Here is a 15,912-nt window from a genome sequence, read left to right as displayed (position 1 = left end):
TAAAAAAAAATGAAATTACGTGTGTGTTTGGACATTTTTGTGTTTCATCGTACATTAGGACTTCACATAGAATATGAGCAGGAATAAATCTTCATTCATTTACAAAAGAATCAACGCGCCAAATGCTGTGAATGTAAAAGCTCGGAAGGCAGCAACGCGCTAAAAGAGCGGTAGGGGGCGACAAACGCGCGGTCAATTTACTTCCGGTTCCTCGGAACTAAATTTACTACGATTTAAAAGCAAGTACTAATGCATTTACTTAAGGGTCAGTAAATTTAAGTGTAAATGAACTTAATCTTAAGTCAATTAGTGAGACAATAAAATGTTTCACTTTGATTTACCTTGAACAGAATCCTTCATTGAAACCTCTTGTTCTCTCTCATTGTTTTTTTTACACAATTTTATCACCGCTTACACACAAACTGATTTGCGAAGGCAAACTCGCCCAAAGGGACAAAGGACTGTTTTTAGGTGATATTTCTTGTTTCCGATTCTGTTTCCCTCTTCTCCACACTTCCTAACTTTCTCCCTTTGTGTTCTACACGCTGCTTTAATCGTCATTTTGTGTCCCTGCTGGTGGAACGTTACAGAATCCAGGGAATTCCGACGAGACGGTCGACTCTCCGTTCACTCCTGTCGTTCCAATAAAATGACCGCCAGGGCAGACGGCCCCGGTGCCAACAGAGGACGATAAAGGTCAGGAACAAAAACAGAATTTTGAGGCTTTAGAAGAATATTAAAAATAATACCAAAAACGAAACATACTCTTAAAATTGTAAATGAACGTCAAACAGAGTACATTCTAAAAACAAGTGAACAAGCGTATTTGACAAAATATGAATAACTTGAGTCGCTCTCTATATTCAATTTCTTTTAGTTTTTCAGTAGCCTGCCTCTTGTAACAGGCCTAGAGCTATATTGCAAAAGCCAGAAACGTTTTAAGGAATCTTGGCATGGAACTATGTTTATTTCATTACAGAGACCATTCTTGTTCAACTGTTATTTTATTGACATTATTGCTCGAGATTCCTTTCAGTAGAAATTAATTAATTAATAAAAAAACGGAATTCATAATTTTGTGAATAATTTATTTAACTCACTGCTGGTAACCTATAACATTTGCTATTTCATCATGTAAAACGCCATTTAGTGAAACATTAAGCTAAAAGAATGAACGTAGACTTACTCATTTTCTCACTAAAGTTTTAACCAATCAGATCGGTCAGACGCGCCACGTGACACAACGCGGATGACAAACACGAGTGGTGGTTCTTACCTTCCAAGATCTTTCAAGATCTCCTAACCCTAGGCAACAGAAAACACCGAGGAAGTGATCTTCTTTTTAACAAGACTGTAAAATTGCAATTATTCATCTCGTCAGAAAATTCATTCAAATTAAGGTAGGCTTTGAAAATGTTTGGTTAACAGCCTGCTGACCGTTCCGGTGTGTCCGAACCTAGACGCGCCATTGGCGCTTAATCCTCGACCACAGGGCTACAGTAGAGCGACCTGTCAAAGTTGCCGATTCGGGCTGTTTCGGAACATCTTCTCCCGGCTTTACACTAGCAGACGGCGACTTTACTCATTCATTACACCTCACCGCTGGCCCAGCTCCCCCGGTCGTCCACACGCCCGCTAACCCCGCGTTAGTAGTAACGCTGCACATTTCTACTCCAGGGTTCCAAAGTTTACGGTCGTACAGCGCGACGTGGATCTAAATAGAAAAATAGTGTCCGAGGTCCAGGCTACTGACAATTTGGCCCTTTTTAAAAATTACTGCAACTCTACTGTTCAGGTACACTGGGGTCACTGCAAAGTACCAGACTTGCATTCCACTGGAACTGCAGATAATTCCATACCGGGACAGCAATTCTTCATCAATTTCATGTCTTAATTGACTAATCAGTTGTTTGCTATCAAAAACAAGGTGATTTCTTAACTTTTTTAACAGTAATGTACATTACACCTATTTATTTGTCACAAAACAACAATCGAACAGAAATGTCATATATAATTAATATTATTACCATATGCTGTGTTGGGTTTTGTGGTTCCATGATTATTATATAGATATTAACGTGGAAGTCTTTTTTATTTTTTGGTAGATATCTTTCATCAGCTGTTTCTGGCTCCACCCGTGCGGTGATGCCGGCACAGCCCCCTGCCAGGGACCCGGAAGAGGAGGCCGGGGCAGAGGGGGAACCCGGGGTCCCCCAGACCAACGGAGAGGTGGAGGCGGAGCGGGATAGAAAAGGAGTTGGGGCAGAGGAGGCGATGGAGGAGAGCGGCGAGGAGCGGGAGAGTGAGAGAGGGAGCGACTCGGAGGAGAGCGAGGCTGAGGAAGAGGAGGAGGATGAGGAGGAGGAGGAGGAAGAGGAGAGCTCAGGTTTACTGCTCTCTCTTTTGTTTCACCCCTTTGGCCTTTTCCCTAAGGGGACAATATGATGACATTTCTGAACAAGGCACAATACACCAAAATATTGCACCTTAAATCAGGGACACATTGAGAGCTCCTCTATTCTCCATTGCAAAGTGAAAGAAAATATTCTTAATACAATTCTTAATTTTCAATGTTGTGCATTCTTAAATTTTATTGTTTGTAGTATGTTTATCTTTCATTTGTTCAACTAAATATTTTAAATACAAGTAAGTGTATGTTGACTGTACACCATTTGAGGCACCACTACATTTCACTTAGACGTACATCAAAATAACCTAAAATGATATTAACTTATATCTGTATTATTATTCAATGAACACTTAAAAAGTACTTACGTATAACATAAGTAGTACTGAAAGAATCCACCAACTTACACAAATTTAAAAGCATTTGAAAAAAACTAAATATTGAATGCCCCTCAATGTTCCTATTTTAATTAGACTGATGAATTATGGGAAGAATATTATATAGACACAGAATGATCTGTGTCTATATAATCTATATAATAACATCTGAGTTTGAGCAGCTCAGTTCATCATGGACATTTTGTGATCATTGACTGTTTTCAGGTTTTCTAATGGAATTCAGACAGCAGCAGCCACAGGATCCAGCACAAATGTGTTTTTACCCGGTGGGATTTTTAATGGAAATTCAAATTAAATTGGTCGTGCTACAACTTTTACTGGAGCGCTCATAAAACCAGCCACACTGTCATTTTTTAAGAGGTCGTTATAAAAATGTCCAATAAGGTCTGCACTGTTAAACAAGATTATTACATGTTCAACCTTTTGTAATCTAATCAAATTTATCCATAAAACGTAGCTTTCCATAAAACGTAGCCAGAAATGGCCATAAGTACAGCAATGTGGAATATTCTCTGCAGATTGAAGTTTCTTAAAGTTTCTGTATTATGGATGCAGTGACATTGCTGCGGGGTCCTGACCAGAAAGAATAATGTGATCCTGCTGTTTTCACAGAGATGGATGATGTGGATTGTGAAAGGAGGATGGACTGTCTGGACGAGATGTCCGACCTGGAGAAACAGTTCCTGGAGCTTAAAGACAAGTAAGATAATGAGAGACGATCATGCCATTTACATTTATGGCCTTTAGCAGATGTCCTTATCCAGAGCGACTTACAATCAGTAGTGACAGGGACAAGTCCCCCCAGGAGACACTCAGGGTTAATGGTAGTAATGGTAGTAATTTGGGTTTGAACCTGTGACTGTCTGGTTCTTATTCAAGTCACATGTCATGTGGTTTGAATTTTCTGAAAAGCGATTGTAGCGGCACTGTACTGTGTTACTGGTGTCCAAGGTGTCACTAGCGGTGGGCGGAGGGTATTTTTGTGGCAGTTTATAGGATGGGAGAGTCCGCAAGAATCTGTCTGTTCATTTGGCCCTGGTCGTTGTCCAGAGGTGTCTTCAGCAGAGATCATGTTTGTGATTGAGGACAGGGGGAAATGGCTGAGGGTACGAGACGGGACCTTGCACTACATTTGCCTATTTTCATCTTTCATCCTTATGGGCTCATCTGATTCTACACATTGTTTGCAATGGGTAGTTGGGTGGGTAGTTAGTTGAATCCCAAGTAAGAAAGGATCAAATCATTCATTGAAGCTCTTTGTGGTTTGGGTACCTTTGTGGTTTTTTATTGTATGTTCTTGGGTGAGTTCCCATTTGTGATAAAGGAGCCTGAGAGCCTGACAGCTTTAAACTGTCATGGCCTTCATGACACCTGGGCAGTGGTGGCCTAGCGGTTAAGGAAGCGGTCCCCGTAATCAGAAGGTTGCTGGTTCAAATCCCGATCCGGTTCCAAATCCGATTGAAGTTTCAGAGTGGTTTATCCTGCTGTGGATTATAGCCACTTTACTTTCTGAGGAGGCAGGTATTGGTGCGAGGTTATTTGTTCCAGTGAGCTACCACAAGGTGGGGCTGTTTGCTAGCAGACGAGCTGTTTCACGGAATAGAAGGAAGAAATAATGATTATATTTTTCACACCAAATTAATAGTTATAGCTAGTAACATTCTGTAAGCACAACCTACTATGACACAAATCAGAACAAATAAATACTGTAAATGTACTCTGTGTATGTATATGTAGTATGTGGCCAGTGCTTGGAAACAGACCCAGAATCAGAGGTGCATCATCCCCACACCCTGCTCCCCTTTCGCCTTTCATGGCTGCCCCACCTTGCTGGTTCAGGATTGGTGTTCCCACACACCCCTTCTTTAGGGGGTGTTTAGTTGTTTTTTGGGGTCTGGGCTGTTCTGGTAGCCGTGTTCCTCTGCTTGGCTGATGAAGGATGCCCTGAGAAGAACGCTGAGGGGTCGGAACAGCGTAACAACGGACGGCTTCTCTCTCCTCAGCGGCATGTAGGAGAATGACAAGCAAAAGCCATGCGATAAATAAACGTTCAAAATAAATGATAAGTTTTCAGGGCTTAATCTAAACTTGCTCAAAAACAGACTCAAATTTATATCTGATGGCTGGATTTTAATAAGGCCAGTGTGAAATTAAAACATGACAACTTTTTTTTACATGCTAACATAAAAGCCCTTTTACATGGCTGGGAGAAATACCCTCAGATCTTTGTCCATGCTTCTTCACCTCTACAGACATTCCTTATACAGACATTCCTTATACTATACTTAGTTGTGAGAGTAAGATTTTATGAGACGTGTCATTCAAGATGCCACAAGAAAGTCAAGCAATGGCTCCAGACTGCATTGTAAAGCACCAGCTGCTTTTGAGAGAGCTGAAAAAAAAGAATCTTTAGCTTTCCAGGCATCCCCTTTAGAGTAGAAATGAGACGTACCACGTAAACATCCGAATGGATTTTGCCTCTGGCTTGTGGGAGTAATGTGCGGCTTTAAATGGACATCTATTGTCATCTAACAGCCTCCCATCCAGATGGGAAAAGGCTGCTAAAAGCACAGAGGTAGCAAATATAAAGCGCAGTGTGTGCTGGACCAACATGGTTTAGGGAAAAACGTTTGCTGTCAAACAATATGCATCACAGACACCACCCCAATTTGAACCCCAATTTCAGCTTTTTTGTGGGTGTTAACGGCACAAGTTGCAGTCCGGTGCAGTAAATGGTCAAACGGACCTCTTCTGATTTGCAGGCATCAGTGGAAGAGTGCAGCATGCACACATCTGCTGAACGAGGCACAATGTGACACCCTGCAGAATTGTGCTGATACACCGTTGGGATTAACCAGAGCAGCCGCAGCAGCCCTGGGAAATTAAACAACCAGAGAGTGCCAGGGATACTGAATACAGTTTTGGGAGTTTCTGCTTCACATGGTTCACAATTCTCTGTCACAATGCAGCGTGTGGCAAACAGACCCTGAAATGTGTGTATGTCATACTGAGCAGGAGGTGGCTCAACGAAGGCTTAATAATGCTAAATAAGGAACCATTTGGGCATTTTGTGTGAACCCAGTGAGCATTCAACACTGGTACGCATTGTTATCGTGGCCCTGACCATAAAACACAGCAAAATGTCTGACAGCACAGTAACATTTCACAATACTTGTTACTATTTGTAGTAGTCAAGTAGGGAAGTAACAACCTTGCCATTTCAAGCCACACTTAGTGCCATTGTGTCCCTCTGTCAGGGCGACATGTTGGAGAGATGGACGCATTTGCACAACATTGAACAAGCACAGGTTTTGAACATCAAACACAAGCACATGCCAAAACATGAGACACATTTAGGACCCAACAAGGTCGTGATACAACGGCCATACATACGACCAGATGTGAACAGTCAGGGCTGTTCAGGCACACAACATCGACAGGAGACCCCTCCGGAGTCAGATCGTGACACACTGTGCATGACACTTCTCAAGCAGACTGTCCTTCATTGTAGGTCTCTCTGGGTTAGAATGTTTTGTAGATGTAAAAATATAGTGTGTTAAGGAGAACAATATATAAACGTTCATATGCACTTTTAATTTAAGTTTGTATTTCACTTTGGCAGCACTATTCATTTAAATATATAAATGTCTGGGGAGATGATAGATCCTTGAGGTACTCCCCATTCTATATTATCAGGCTGTGTCACCTAATCATTCCCTTTTGATGGAACCGCTGGTCTGTAGTAGTGTCGTGTTAGGCCAGAAGCGTTAGGCCGGGGAGTAGTTGGAGATGCTGATCTTGGCATTTTCCTCCTGTCCATGCAGACTGTTTAAAGAGCGACTGAACCAGGTGAAGGTGAAACTGGAAGAGGTAATATCTGGGAAAGCTGGAGAGTACAGAGAGCCTCTGGCCACATTGCAACACAACATGCAACTGCGCACCGAAGTGGCAGGTAAAAGAACTGCCGTGTGTTGTACCACATTTGTTTAGGTATTTTGGTGAGGCTTGGTGAATTTTCCTCTCTGTTGGCCCTATAGGTGTATACCGACATCTGTGTCTTCAGGTCATCAAGCATAGACATGAATGTGAGATCCAAGGAGCTCGACAGCACCTAGAGGTAACATAGCTGTAACATGCATAACCCAGCTAGCCATGACACAAGCTTCCACACACTATCAATTCTGTTCTAAATCAGTTTGTAATAATTCATAACTCTTGCATTTATTCATATATTGTACATATGTGACATCGTTTCCTTGCTGTGTGCCCCAAATATCAGTTTATGTAGTGGTGGTAGTAGCCTAATGGGTAACAGACTCACCTATGAACCAGAATACCCAGGTTCAAATTCTGAGCAAGACACTTAACCCTGAGTGTCTCCAGGGGGGACTGTCCCTGTAACTACTGATTGTAAGTCGCTCTGTATAAGGGCGTTTGCTAAATGCCATAAATGTAAATAAAATATATAATGAGGAAGAATTTGTCTTCATTAATGCCCAAATGGGTTTGAATAGAAAGCTTAAGACTAATTGCTGCTTATAATGTTCCTCTGTACATGCATGCTGATATTCCATCATTAATAGCCACTTACAGCTTCCAGAGTCAAACAAAGTTTTCTTCCATTTGATGTCCTTTTAATGGACAAAACAATTGACGCTAAACTCATCAACGGTAGCATAATTAAAGCAGGTTTAGTTAAACAAACGTTGCAATGCTTCATTTTTTTAAAGGTTGATTTCGTGATTGTCTCTGCAGAGTGAAAAAACTTTACTGTATGACTGCATGAAGACTGAACTGCTGGAAAAGATCCGCAGGCTGGAGGAAGACGAGCAGAGTGTAGACCTCTCCTCTGGTACAAAATACACACACACACACACACACACACACACACACACATACAGGTTTTTTTTATTTTTACCCAGCCTCATATTTATTTAAAATTTTAATGAAATCTAACATTTATTAGTAATGGAGTTAATACTTGTGGTCCCATTCACTGTCTTTTTTCCATCTCCCTCTTTCACTCAGAGTGGTGGAGTGATGAGGTGAGAACAAAAAAGTGCAAAAAGAGGAGTCACCTGCTACGGCCCGAGCATAAAAAGAAGGCAGCTCTGGTTTCAGGTGAGTTTGCACAACACCACTACACAACATTTCATCAAGGTCAAGGTCATTCAGCTCCTCTTTTGTTCTCCCTGGATGATTTTTCAGGACACCTACACGTGCAATTGTGTGCGCTCAGATAGAAGAAGGCATGTGTTTGATTTCGGAATGACAGATTCCCTTCAAGACTGGGGGAGATACTTTCACAATGCATCATAAGACATGGGGTGTGTTTTTGAAAATATCTCAAATAAAATCTCTTCCCCAAACTCCACATGTTTGGGCACAGATTACAATTTTTTACAAACTGGGGGAGAGGGGCAGTCAAGCTGTTTTTTTGGTTTTGTTGATTTGTTTCTTGTTTTCTGCTCTCAGTTGTCTCTTTCATTAATACCATTGACATATACAAAACACTGAAACTTTAGTCAATATGTGCATTTTACTCATCAGCATTTTGGAATCACGGAAAAAAAGAGCACAGCAATATGGGACAAAACTGGTCAATTCGAAGACAGGCGGAATCCGATGAGAGCTTTCAGCAAAGGAAACTTGCATTGGTTGTGTGTTTTCTGTGAGGAAATTGCTTTTCGGTTCCTGTAGGGGCAGTGGTTGGCATAGCGGGTAAGGAAGCAGACCTGTAATTGTTCGAATCCCGAGCCGCCGAGGTGCCACTGACCAGAGCCCTGTCCCCACACACTGCTCCCCGGGCGCCTGTCATGGCTGCCCACTGCTCACCAAGGGTGATGGTTAAAAGCAGAGGACACATTTTGTTCTGTGCACCATGTACTGTGCTTGCTGTGCTTCACAATGACAGTCACTTCACTTTCACAGGAGAGCTTTCAGCTAAAGAAACTTGCAATAAACCAGACCCTTTATCTATGAGGAAATTGCTGCACTACAGCTTTTCAGTTCCTGCCAATCTATTCAGAAGAATAGAGGCACAGAGCCTTGTGAATTGCCTGACTGGCACAATCACCATTTATGGGCAGTATTAGTCATTCTATGGCAAATACAGGTTTACACAAAGCTTGAGCAGGTCAGGTACGCAGTATGGGGAGCCTTTTGTCACTGACTAATCATTTCCACCAGCAAAATCAATTCTGTACAATCTACTTTTAAAATGGCACCCTCCTCTAAGTTTACTGCAGCTCACTGAATCCTGCCTGTGCTGTATCCACCAGACACTGAGGCCAGACCCTGACCTAACCTTCCAGTTACATAGACTGAGATTCACAGTAATCCTTCAGAAAACAATGCGTGCAAAACTACAGACATCGCCTGTAAATGCCAATTGGCAATAATAGGGTACGTGCCACCCACTGCAGCCCTAAGTGTCAGGCCATGCATGCCCGTCACAAAGGGCCAGAAAGCACTGGGCATTATTCCTGATTGGATATTTACAGAGCCTGGGTCGATAGCCGCGAGCGCTGCACTCAAACAGAAACCGAAGGATTTCAACTTCAATTGACTGCTCACTTTTTCGGGCCATTTGTGGTCTTAACGAGTCATGTTCCAGGCCTTCCAAGGCCACTCTTTCAGCCTCAATGATTCAGTCCAGCAAGTTAATAATGCTGAGGCTCTGAAAGCCATCAGACACGAGGCACAGTTCCAAAGGATTTATGACAGCGCCATTTGGTCAGCCAGATGCCCAACACTGCAGGCCGATTTGGCTGGAAAAAATAATCCAGACAGACACGGACATTCCCTGGATACTTACAATTTATTGCGTAGAACTACCATTTTTTCACGAATGCTTTCCTAAGCCATTAATGTTTATTTGATTTCTTTGTCCATAGCTCATTTGTTTGTCACAGCTTTCGTAAACTGGGAATCTTGCGTACTACTACTCCATGTTACTTATTTCTTACTTTTTCTCGATCTGTCCATGTCTCACAGGACCTTATATAGTTTATATGCTGAGAGACATTGACATCCTGGAAGACTGGACAGCCATTAAAAAGGTAACTATCTGAATCAGTGTTTAATCAGAGGGGGTCCAGACAGACCTGATCATTACTGTGCCTGCATCACGTCAGTATTCCTCTTGTGTCTCTTCTGCAGGCTAAGGCAGCTCTGGTGCCTCTCAAGAAAAAATCTGATGGTGAGTTCCAAAAATACTGTATATACATCTAATAATTTATATATATGTGCGTTCTTGGTGTTTAGAGGACATAAGAGTTACATCTTTATTTCGTCAGTCTATGGTGCATTTTTAAAATGTGTTTGCTGCATTGATAGTGTGACCAAATATCATGGCTAAAACCAGTGTTGTTCTATTAAACAACATTTAAGTGGTGCGTTTTTGAAATGTGAATGCACAACGCTTGTTATGTACCACAGCATGGCAGATGCATTCAGCAAATTGAAGGGATTCTTGAAGTGCTGTCTGGCACTTGTATTTTATTCAAAATATTAATTTAAAATATACCGATAAAATATACTTGACTGATTTCTACACAGTTTAATTTCATCCCCTAAACTACATTAAATACATACATACTGTATATGGTTCACTTATGCAATATTATGGTGCTCCCATGCTTAATTTTTCAAAGCACACCTCTGAACAACATCTCGCCACTTTCTGTTACCAAGTCCAGTGGAATAGTGACCTAAAACTTAATTGCGTAAGTACATCCAAAAAAAGATGTGGGCTCCACCAAGATCACTGGAGGGTCTCCAATGGAATCTTGTAGCAGGATGTTAATAGCAGATTCTGGAACTTACAGTTCTCACAGTCCTGTAAGTTGTTTGGTAGGCTCCAAAGATCAAACTCGGTTTTCCACCACATCTCCTCAGATGCTTGATGGGATTGAGAAACCAGATTGTACCTTTACAATTTGGCACTTCACTCAGATTTTTGTTCTTTTGCTCTTGACTGTTCAATTGCACCTTAAAATGACCACTTGACAGGTGCCATTATATCCAGATAATCTGTTATTCACTTCACTTGTCAGTGTCTGTAATATTGTCTCTGCAGAACACCTCAAATGCCCGAGTATGAAGAGAGCCAGCTCTATCGATGTGTTTTGTTTAGAGCGCTCATTAGTACTAGCAATTACAGTAGATAGGGTGTGTGTGTGTGTGTGTGTGTGTGTGTGTGTGGTGTATGCTCATGTTAAAGAAAGATTAATGAAATGAGTGTGCACAAGCTCTCTTGCTATGAGTTTCTTGCAGAAACGAATGTCCATCAAAACATTTCGCTCATTATGGGCCAGGTGCAAACTGAAAGGCACTGTCCATCTGTTTCATCCTCTCTCCCCCTCTTCTTCCCTCCCTTCCGCGCTCCCTCCCTCTCTCATTTCCAGACAGACAGCCACCCTCAGTGCGCTGTGAAGGGGGCACTTTGTACTACGACGGAGAGAATTTCTGCAAAGGCACCAGCGTCCTCCTGGAGGTCAACGATGACAGCCCAGTGGAGTAAGTACTCTATTTCTCCCTCTCCATCGCTCTCTCTCTCTCTCTCTCTCTCTCTCTCGTTTCTAAGTCTTGTTCATTCCAGGGCCCTGAGGGCTTGCAGAAGAGCCTCCTGCCACAGTTGTCGTTGAATCATGAATTTTGTATCTTTCTGGTGGTTTTGTGTCATTTCTCTCTTGCCTCTGCCCTCTCCCTGCCCCCATCTCTTTCTCTTCTTCCCCCGCCTTGTCTCCCTCAGAGCGGTGATTACAGCAGTCAGCACTGGGGAGGTTTGGCTGAGGCGGACAGACGGCAGCAAAACCAAAATCTACATCTCGCAGCTTCAGAAGGGGAAGTACAGCATACGGAAAGCCTAAATGGCACAAGAACCATCAGAGCCTGAACTCCAGGGCTCTCCTGCAGCAGGCCTAGAGCATAGCACCGTTTACTCATGATTCTCTTCTGAAGTCACAAAATTTACTGATGAGTTGTGAGCTGCATTACCGTACAACTTCAGCAATGGCATATTTAAACGTTTTAGTGCTAAGATGTAACTGTTTCATTAGCTCTGAGGCATTTTATTAATCTAAATAAAATATACATTTTTGCCCATTTAGTCAGATAACCACCAAAATTATGCCATTATTCAAGGTTTTATGGTATGTGTGTAAGAAGAAAACACTGGACTGTGCCCTAGTTTGACAAGTGAGGCGGATGCCTACCATCCACTGTATTAACTGCAGCCCAGAACAAATACACCATCTCACAAAAGTGAGTACATCCTTCACATTTAGTAAATATTTTATTATATCTTTCCTTGGGGCAACACTGAAGATATGATACTTTGATACCTTGTATAAAGTAGTCAGTGTACAGCTTGTATTACAGTAAATTTGCTGCACAATTAGAATAACTAAGCCATTGGTGTCAATGTTTTCTGTGGCTACCATTATTTCTTTCACTGCCTTAACTCTCTTGGGCATGGAGTTCATTAGACCTTCACAGGTTGCCACTGCAATCTTCTTCCACTCCTCCATGATAACATCACAGAACTGGCCATGTCCACTCAATGGCTCATGTTGCTCATATCAAAAATCGCCTTTGGAAATTACTCACAACTTATACAAACTTAGTAATTAATTTAGTAAAATATTACTTAAGATACAATACAATTAATATTATATTTTAGAAAATACAATATTAATTGTCCCTCAGAGTGTCTGTAGTTGATGAACCCAACGCAGGGTCTTAAATTTGATGAAAGCTCTTCTGATGAAAGACCTGTTCTGGGTGAATCCTGTTAAACGCTGTATCATAGTGGCCACCATGTTGCAGCTCAGTTTTAGGGTGTCTGCAGTCTTCTTATAGCCTATGCCATGTTAAGGTAGAGCAAGTGTACTCACATTTGTTGCCGAGTTTAGACATTTATGTCTGTGTGTTTAGCTATTTTGAGGGGACGGCAAATTCACAATGAGATGCCGTACACTGTCTACTATACATTGTTTCAAAGTGTCATATCCTGTGTCATTGTTGTCCCAAGGAAAGATATATATAAAATATTGGGAAAAATGTGAGGGGTGTACTAACTTTTGTGAGATACTGTATTTTGAAACTCACAGTAACACTAAGTAACAAGCAGCTGAGTAACTGTTGTGCATTTGACAGAGTAATCCATATGCAAAACATGGAGGATGGAGACCAAAAACGAGAAAATCTGGCTTCTCCTGAAACCACAAGCAGGAAGTCTACTCTCCAAGTTCCAAAAACACTAGTGGCGACACCAGCTACATGAATCAATTCTCCACATGCAGCAGTGCTCACTAACAGATATCTTCACATCAAATCATGATAGCTTTTAAACAATGAGGTTCAGTTTTCCTTTAATTTGATATTTTGTTGTGATAAATCTAATAATTTATATTTGTTTGTAAAAATGCAGATTGGGAACAAGGGGAGGTATTTAAGAAATGTTTAATATAACCATGTATTTCTAACAGAAATGTTATTAAAATACAGTCCTTTGTGAATTTTTCTTATTTGACCACATAAATATGATTATTTCATTGATGTGTAATGATGAAGCTGCTGAATTGAGCGTGCTGTGTTGGCCTGGGTGTAGTTGACACAGCTGATGAATCTGGATACAGGACCCACTCACCGCATGGTGGCGCTGGAGAAGAGCCGAAGTGTCTACAATCATTCAGCAGGGGGGGTAGTTTTTCATGTAGAAAGTGAGGCGCAGTACCTGGGCTGAGCCAGAAGTGGGGGGGGGGGTCGCCTGAATCATTGGATTCCCAAAGGAAAGTAAATTAAGGAATGTTGTGCCCCCCACCCCCCCCGTACATAATATTAATACTCAAAATTCTGAACTTGCTGCAGGTTCGTTCATCTGGTTAATTTATTGCGCTGCAAAGCTTAATGAGCTTAATGAAACGCCTGATGAATTGAGAACTGGATGTGTATGTGTTCTCTCTTAATCAGGGGAACGGCTATTTGTGGCTCAAACTTGGCCCCTGTGGGATTAAATTATGTTGTTAGCATTATGGTATTCAGTAGGGATGTAGCTGCTCCCTTTAGGTAAACTCCTTGCACACCCCGCATGTCCAATGCCATTCATATTCGTCAATTAAAAAAATGAATAAAATCACAGACACACTTATTGCATTACATCTGCAGAGTGAGATGGCCTAAGTATAGATACGTGTGTGTGTATGTGTGGGTGTCTTTGAGATGCTCTGGTCTGGTCTGGCTCCGGTCACACCCGCTCTTCTCTGAGAGTAGTAGTGATTTGGAAGGAAGGAGTGAAAGATAGGAGCACCAGAGCGCATGGAGGAGTGTGCCCAGAGAGAGCGTGACGGAGTGAAAACAAATCACGAGTGACGCTGGTGGACACACACTGCATTCCATAAAAAAAACACAAGCCAGTCCAAGTCACTATCCGTTAGTCCTCACACAAAACAAATACACACACACATACACACACTCTCTCTATTGCAAAACTCCCTCGTATTTGTGCTTTATAGTCATGTCCTGTTTTTTACATGTCCTCATGTAGCTTGGAATCTTCACTTTATACCTTTTTCATGTGTGTGACGTGAGTTTGTAATAATCCAAACTTTAACTTGTGCACTGGTTTTCTGTTGTCCATCCAATGTAAATGTGTCTCCCAGAAATGTGTTATAATCGGTCCTCACGGTTGGGCTACTGTAGCAGGCCCAGTTAGCCGACTTCTCCTCCCGCCTCGGCCTGCGCTGACTATCATGCCTCCAGAGACCGCGCCTCTCCTCTCTGTTCCTCTGTGGGTGAATTACCAACACATCACAACTGTCTTTACAGCCGGAGAGAGGGAGAGCGGCAGTAGGGAGCGCTGGAAGTAGCATTCAGGGAGGCAGTTGGAGATGAAGGAGATGAAGATGATAATGTGGGATATGATCACCCAGCTGGTATTAAAATGTGTTGAACAACACGAGACAGATGCTGAGGGGGGAGGCTGGGGGTTAAAGTTAAAAATAGAGAGCCTAGAGGAAGAGCTGGATGGGCATTAACCTTTTGGGCTGGGAGGGGGGGTGTCATATAGAACAGCAAGTCTCAAATGTTCAGTACGCCCCCTGCCCCACAGGCCCTGGACAGGAGGATACTATTCTTCAACCACCCTTTCATCTTCTCGCTGTTCGCCTCACCCCCCGCCCCCTTGTCTCAAGCACCATTCTGACATCATGCCTCCAACACCACTTCACAGGTTTTAATTTTCAGTACTCACATTTGCACCCACGCGCACACTGTCTCTCACATCCATGTACACATGCTTGCACACATTCTCACTTTTTTCTCATCTGATTTCAGAAATACACACTCTTTTTTTCACACCCTGATGTTCATGTCTGCTCACACAGACACTTATATATATCATGGCTACACAACCTCACATCTGTGCCTGCACACACACACACACAGGCAGGTAATAGAGCTGCATGTGAACACCTGGAGTTTGGCTCATGAGCTCAGAGAGCAGCCTGATCTGGTCCCCATCTATTTAAATGAAGATTTAACCCAGACAAGTCATGTGGACAGACAGCAGGGGAGGGAGAGACAGAGATATGGAGAGATGAAGAGGGAGGGGGGAGGATGCACAGGAGTGGTGGTGTGAGAAAAATGCGTGTATTATTTTTTGCATTATATTTGGATTAACATGTGCATTTGTACTCGTGATTATGTGAATACAGTACACAATTAAGATATGAACAAAAACGGGCAATGGGCTGTGTCTGCATATGTTGTGTTAACATACGGTGTGTGTACATCGGGTATATGGGGTGTGTGTGTGTGTACTATGAGGGCTAACGAAGCAGAAATGACAGTAATTAACTAAATGAGCCAGAGCAGTACCTGAAGGGGAAAAATCAAGCCTTAACATTCTCTTAATCAGAGAACATGGTTGAGGAGGAAAGAAGAGGGGAGAGGGGAGAACAGACAGCATGTGCATAGAAAACAACGGAGAAAGATAAAGGGGAAAACATAAGCGATGCAGGCGATATAAGATGCTGCGAATAACGGGGACGTTTGGTTGGAGGAAGTGTGTGTGGGGGAGATGGGGTTGGTGTGGGTGAAGGC

The 15,912-nt window shown here is 42.3% G+C and overlaps 1 protein-coding gene across 4 annotated transcripts; it reads left to right on the top strand.

Annotated features, from left to right (window-relative positions):
• Window positions 1-247: 247 nt before the first annotated feature.
• brms1 (BRMS1 transcriptional repressor and anoikis regulator) lies at window positions 248-13,318 on the top strand. Of its 4 annotated transcripts, none has more exons than XM_028981759.1 (12): window positions 248-471; window positions 591-696; window positions 2,106-2,386; window positions 3,418-3,505; window positions 6,630-6,757; window positions 6,843-6,922; window positions 7,561-7,657; window positions 7,834-7,926; window positions 9,802-9,866; window positions 9,967-10,006; window positions 11,214-11,325; window positions 11,561-13,318. In XM_028981759.1, the coding sequence occupies exons 3-12, from the start codon at window positions 2,146-2,148 to the stop codon at window positions 11,676-11,678; spliced, it is 1,062 nt and encodes a 353-aa protein (XP_028837592.1). In that variant the 5' UTR covers window positions 248-471; window positions 591-696; window positions 2,106-2,145; the 3' UTR covers window positions 11,679-13,318. The 4 variants fall into 4 exon arrangements, 3 of the variants coding, with proteins under 3 accessions (XP_028837592.1, XP_028837601.1, XP_028837580.1); XR_003749926.1 differs by lacking the exons at window positions 248-471; window positions 591-696 and adding an exon at window positions 1,260-1,400 and having other exon boundaries at window positions 11,561-12,072; window positions 12,967-13,318; XM_028981768.1 differs by lacking the exons at window positions 248-471; window positions 591-696 and adding an exon at window positions 1,260-1,400 and having other exon boundaries at window positions 11,218-11,325.
• Window positions 13,319-15,912: the final 2,594 nt, after the last annotated feature.

Source organism: Denticeps clupeoides, chromosome 1 (genome assembly GCF_900700375.1).
Source record: "Denticeps clupeoides chromosome 1, fDenClu1.1, whole genome shotgun sequence".
NCBI lineage: Eukaryota > Metazoa > Chordata > Actinopteri > Clupeiformes > Denticipitidae > Denticeps > Denticeps clupeoides.
Note: the sequence above shows the minus strand (reverse complement) of the source record. Positions and strands in the feature narration are given on the sequence as shown.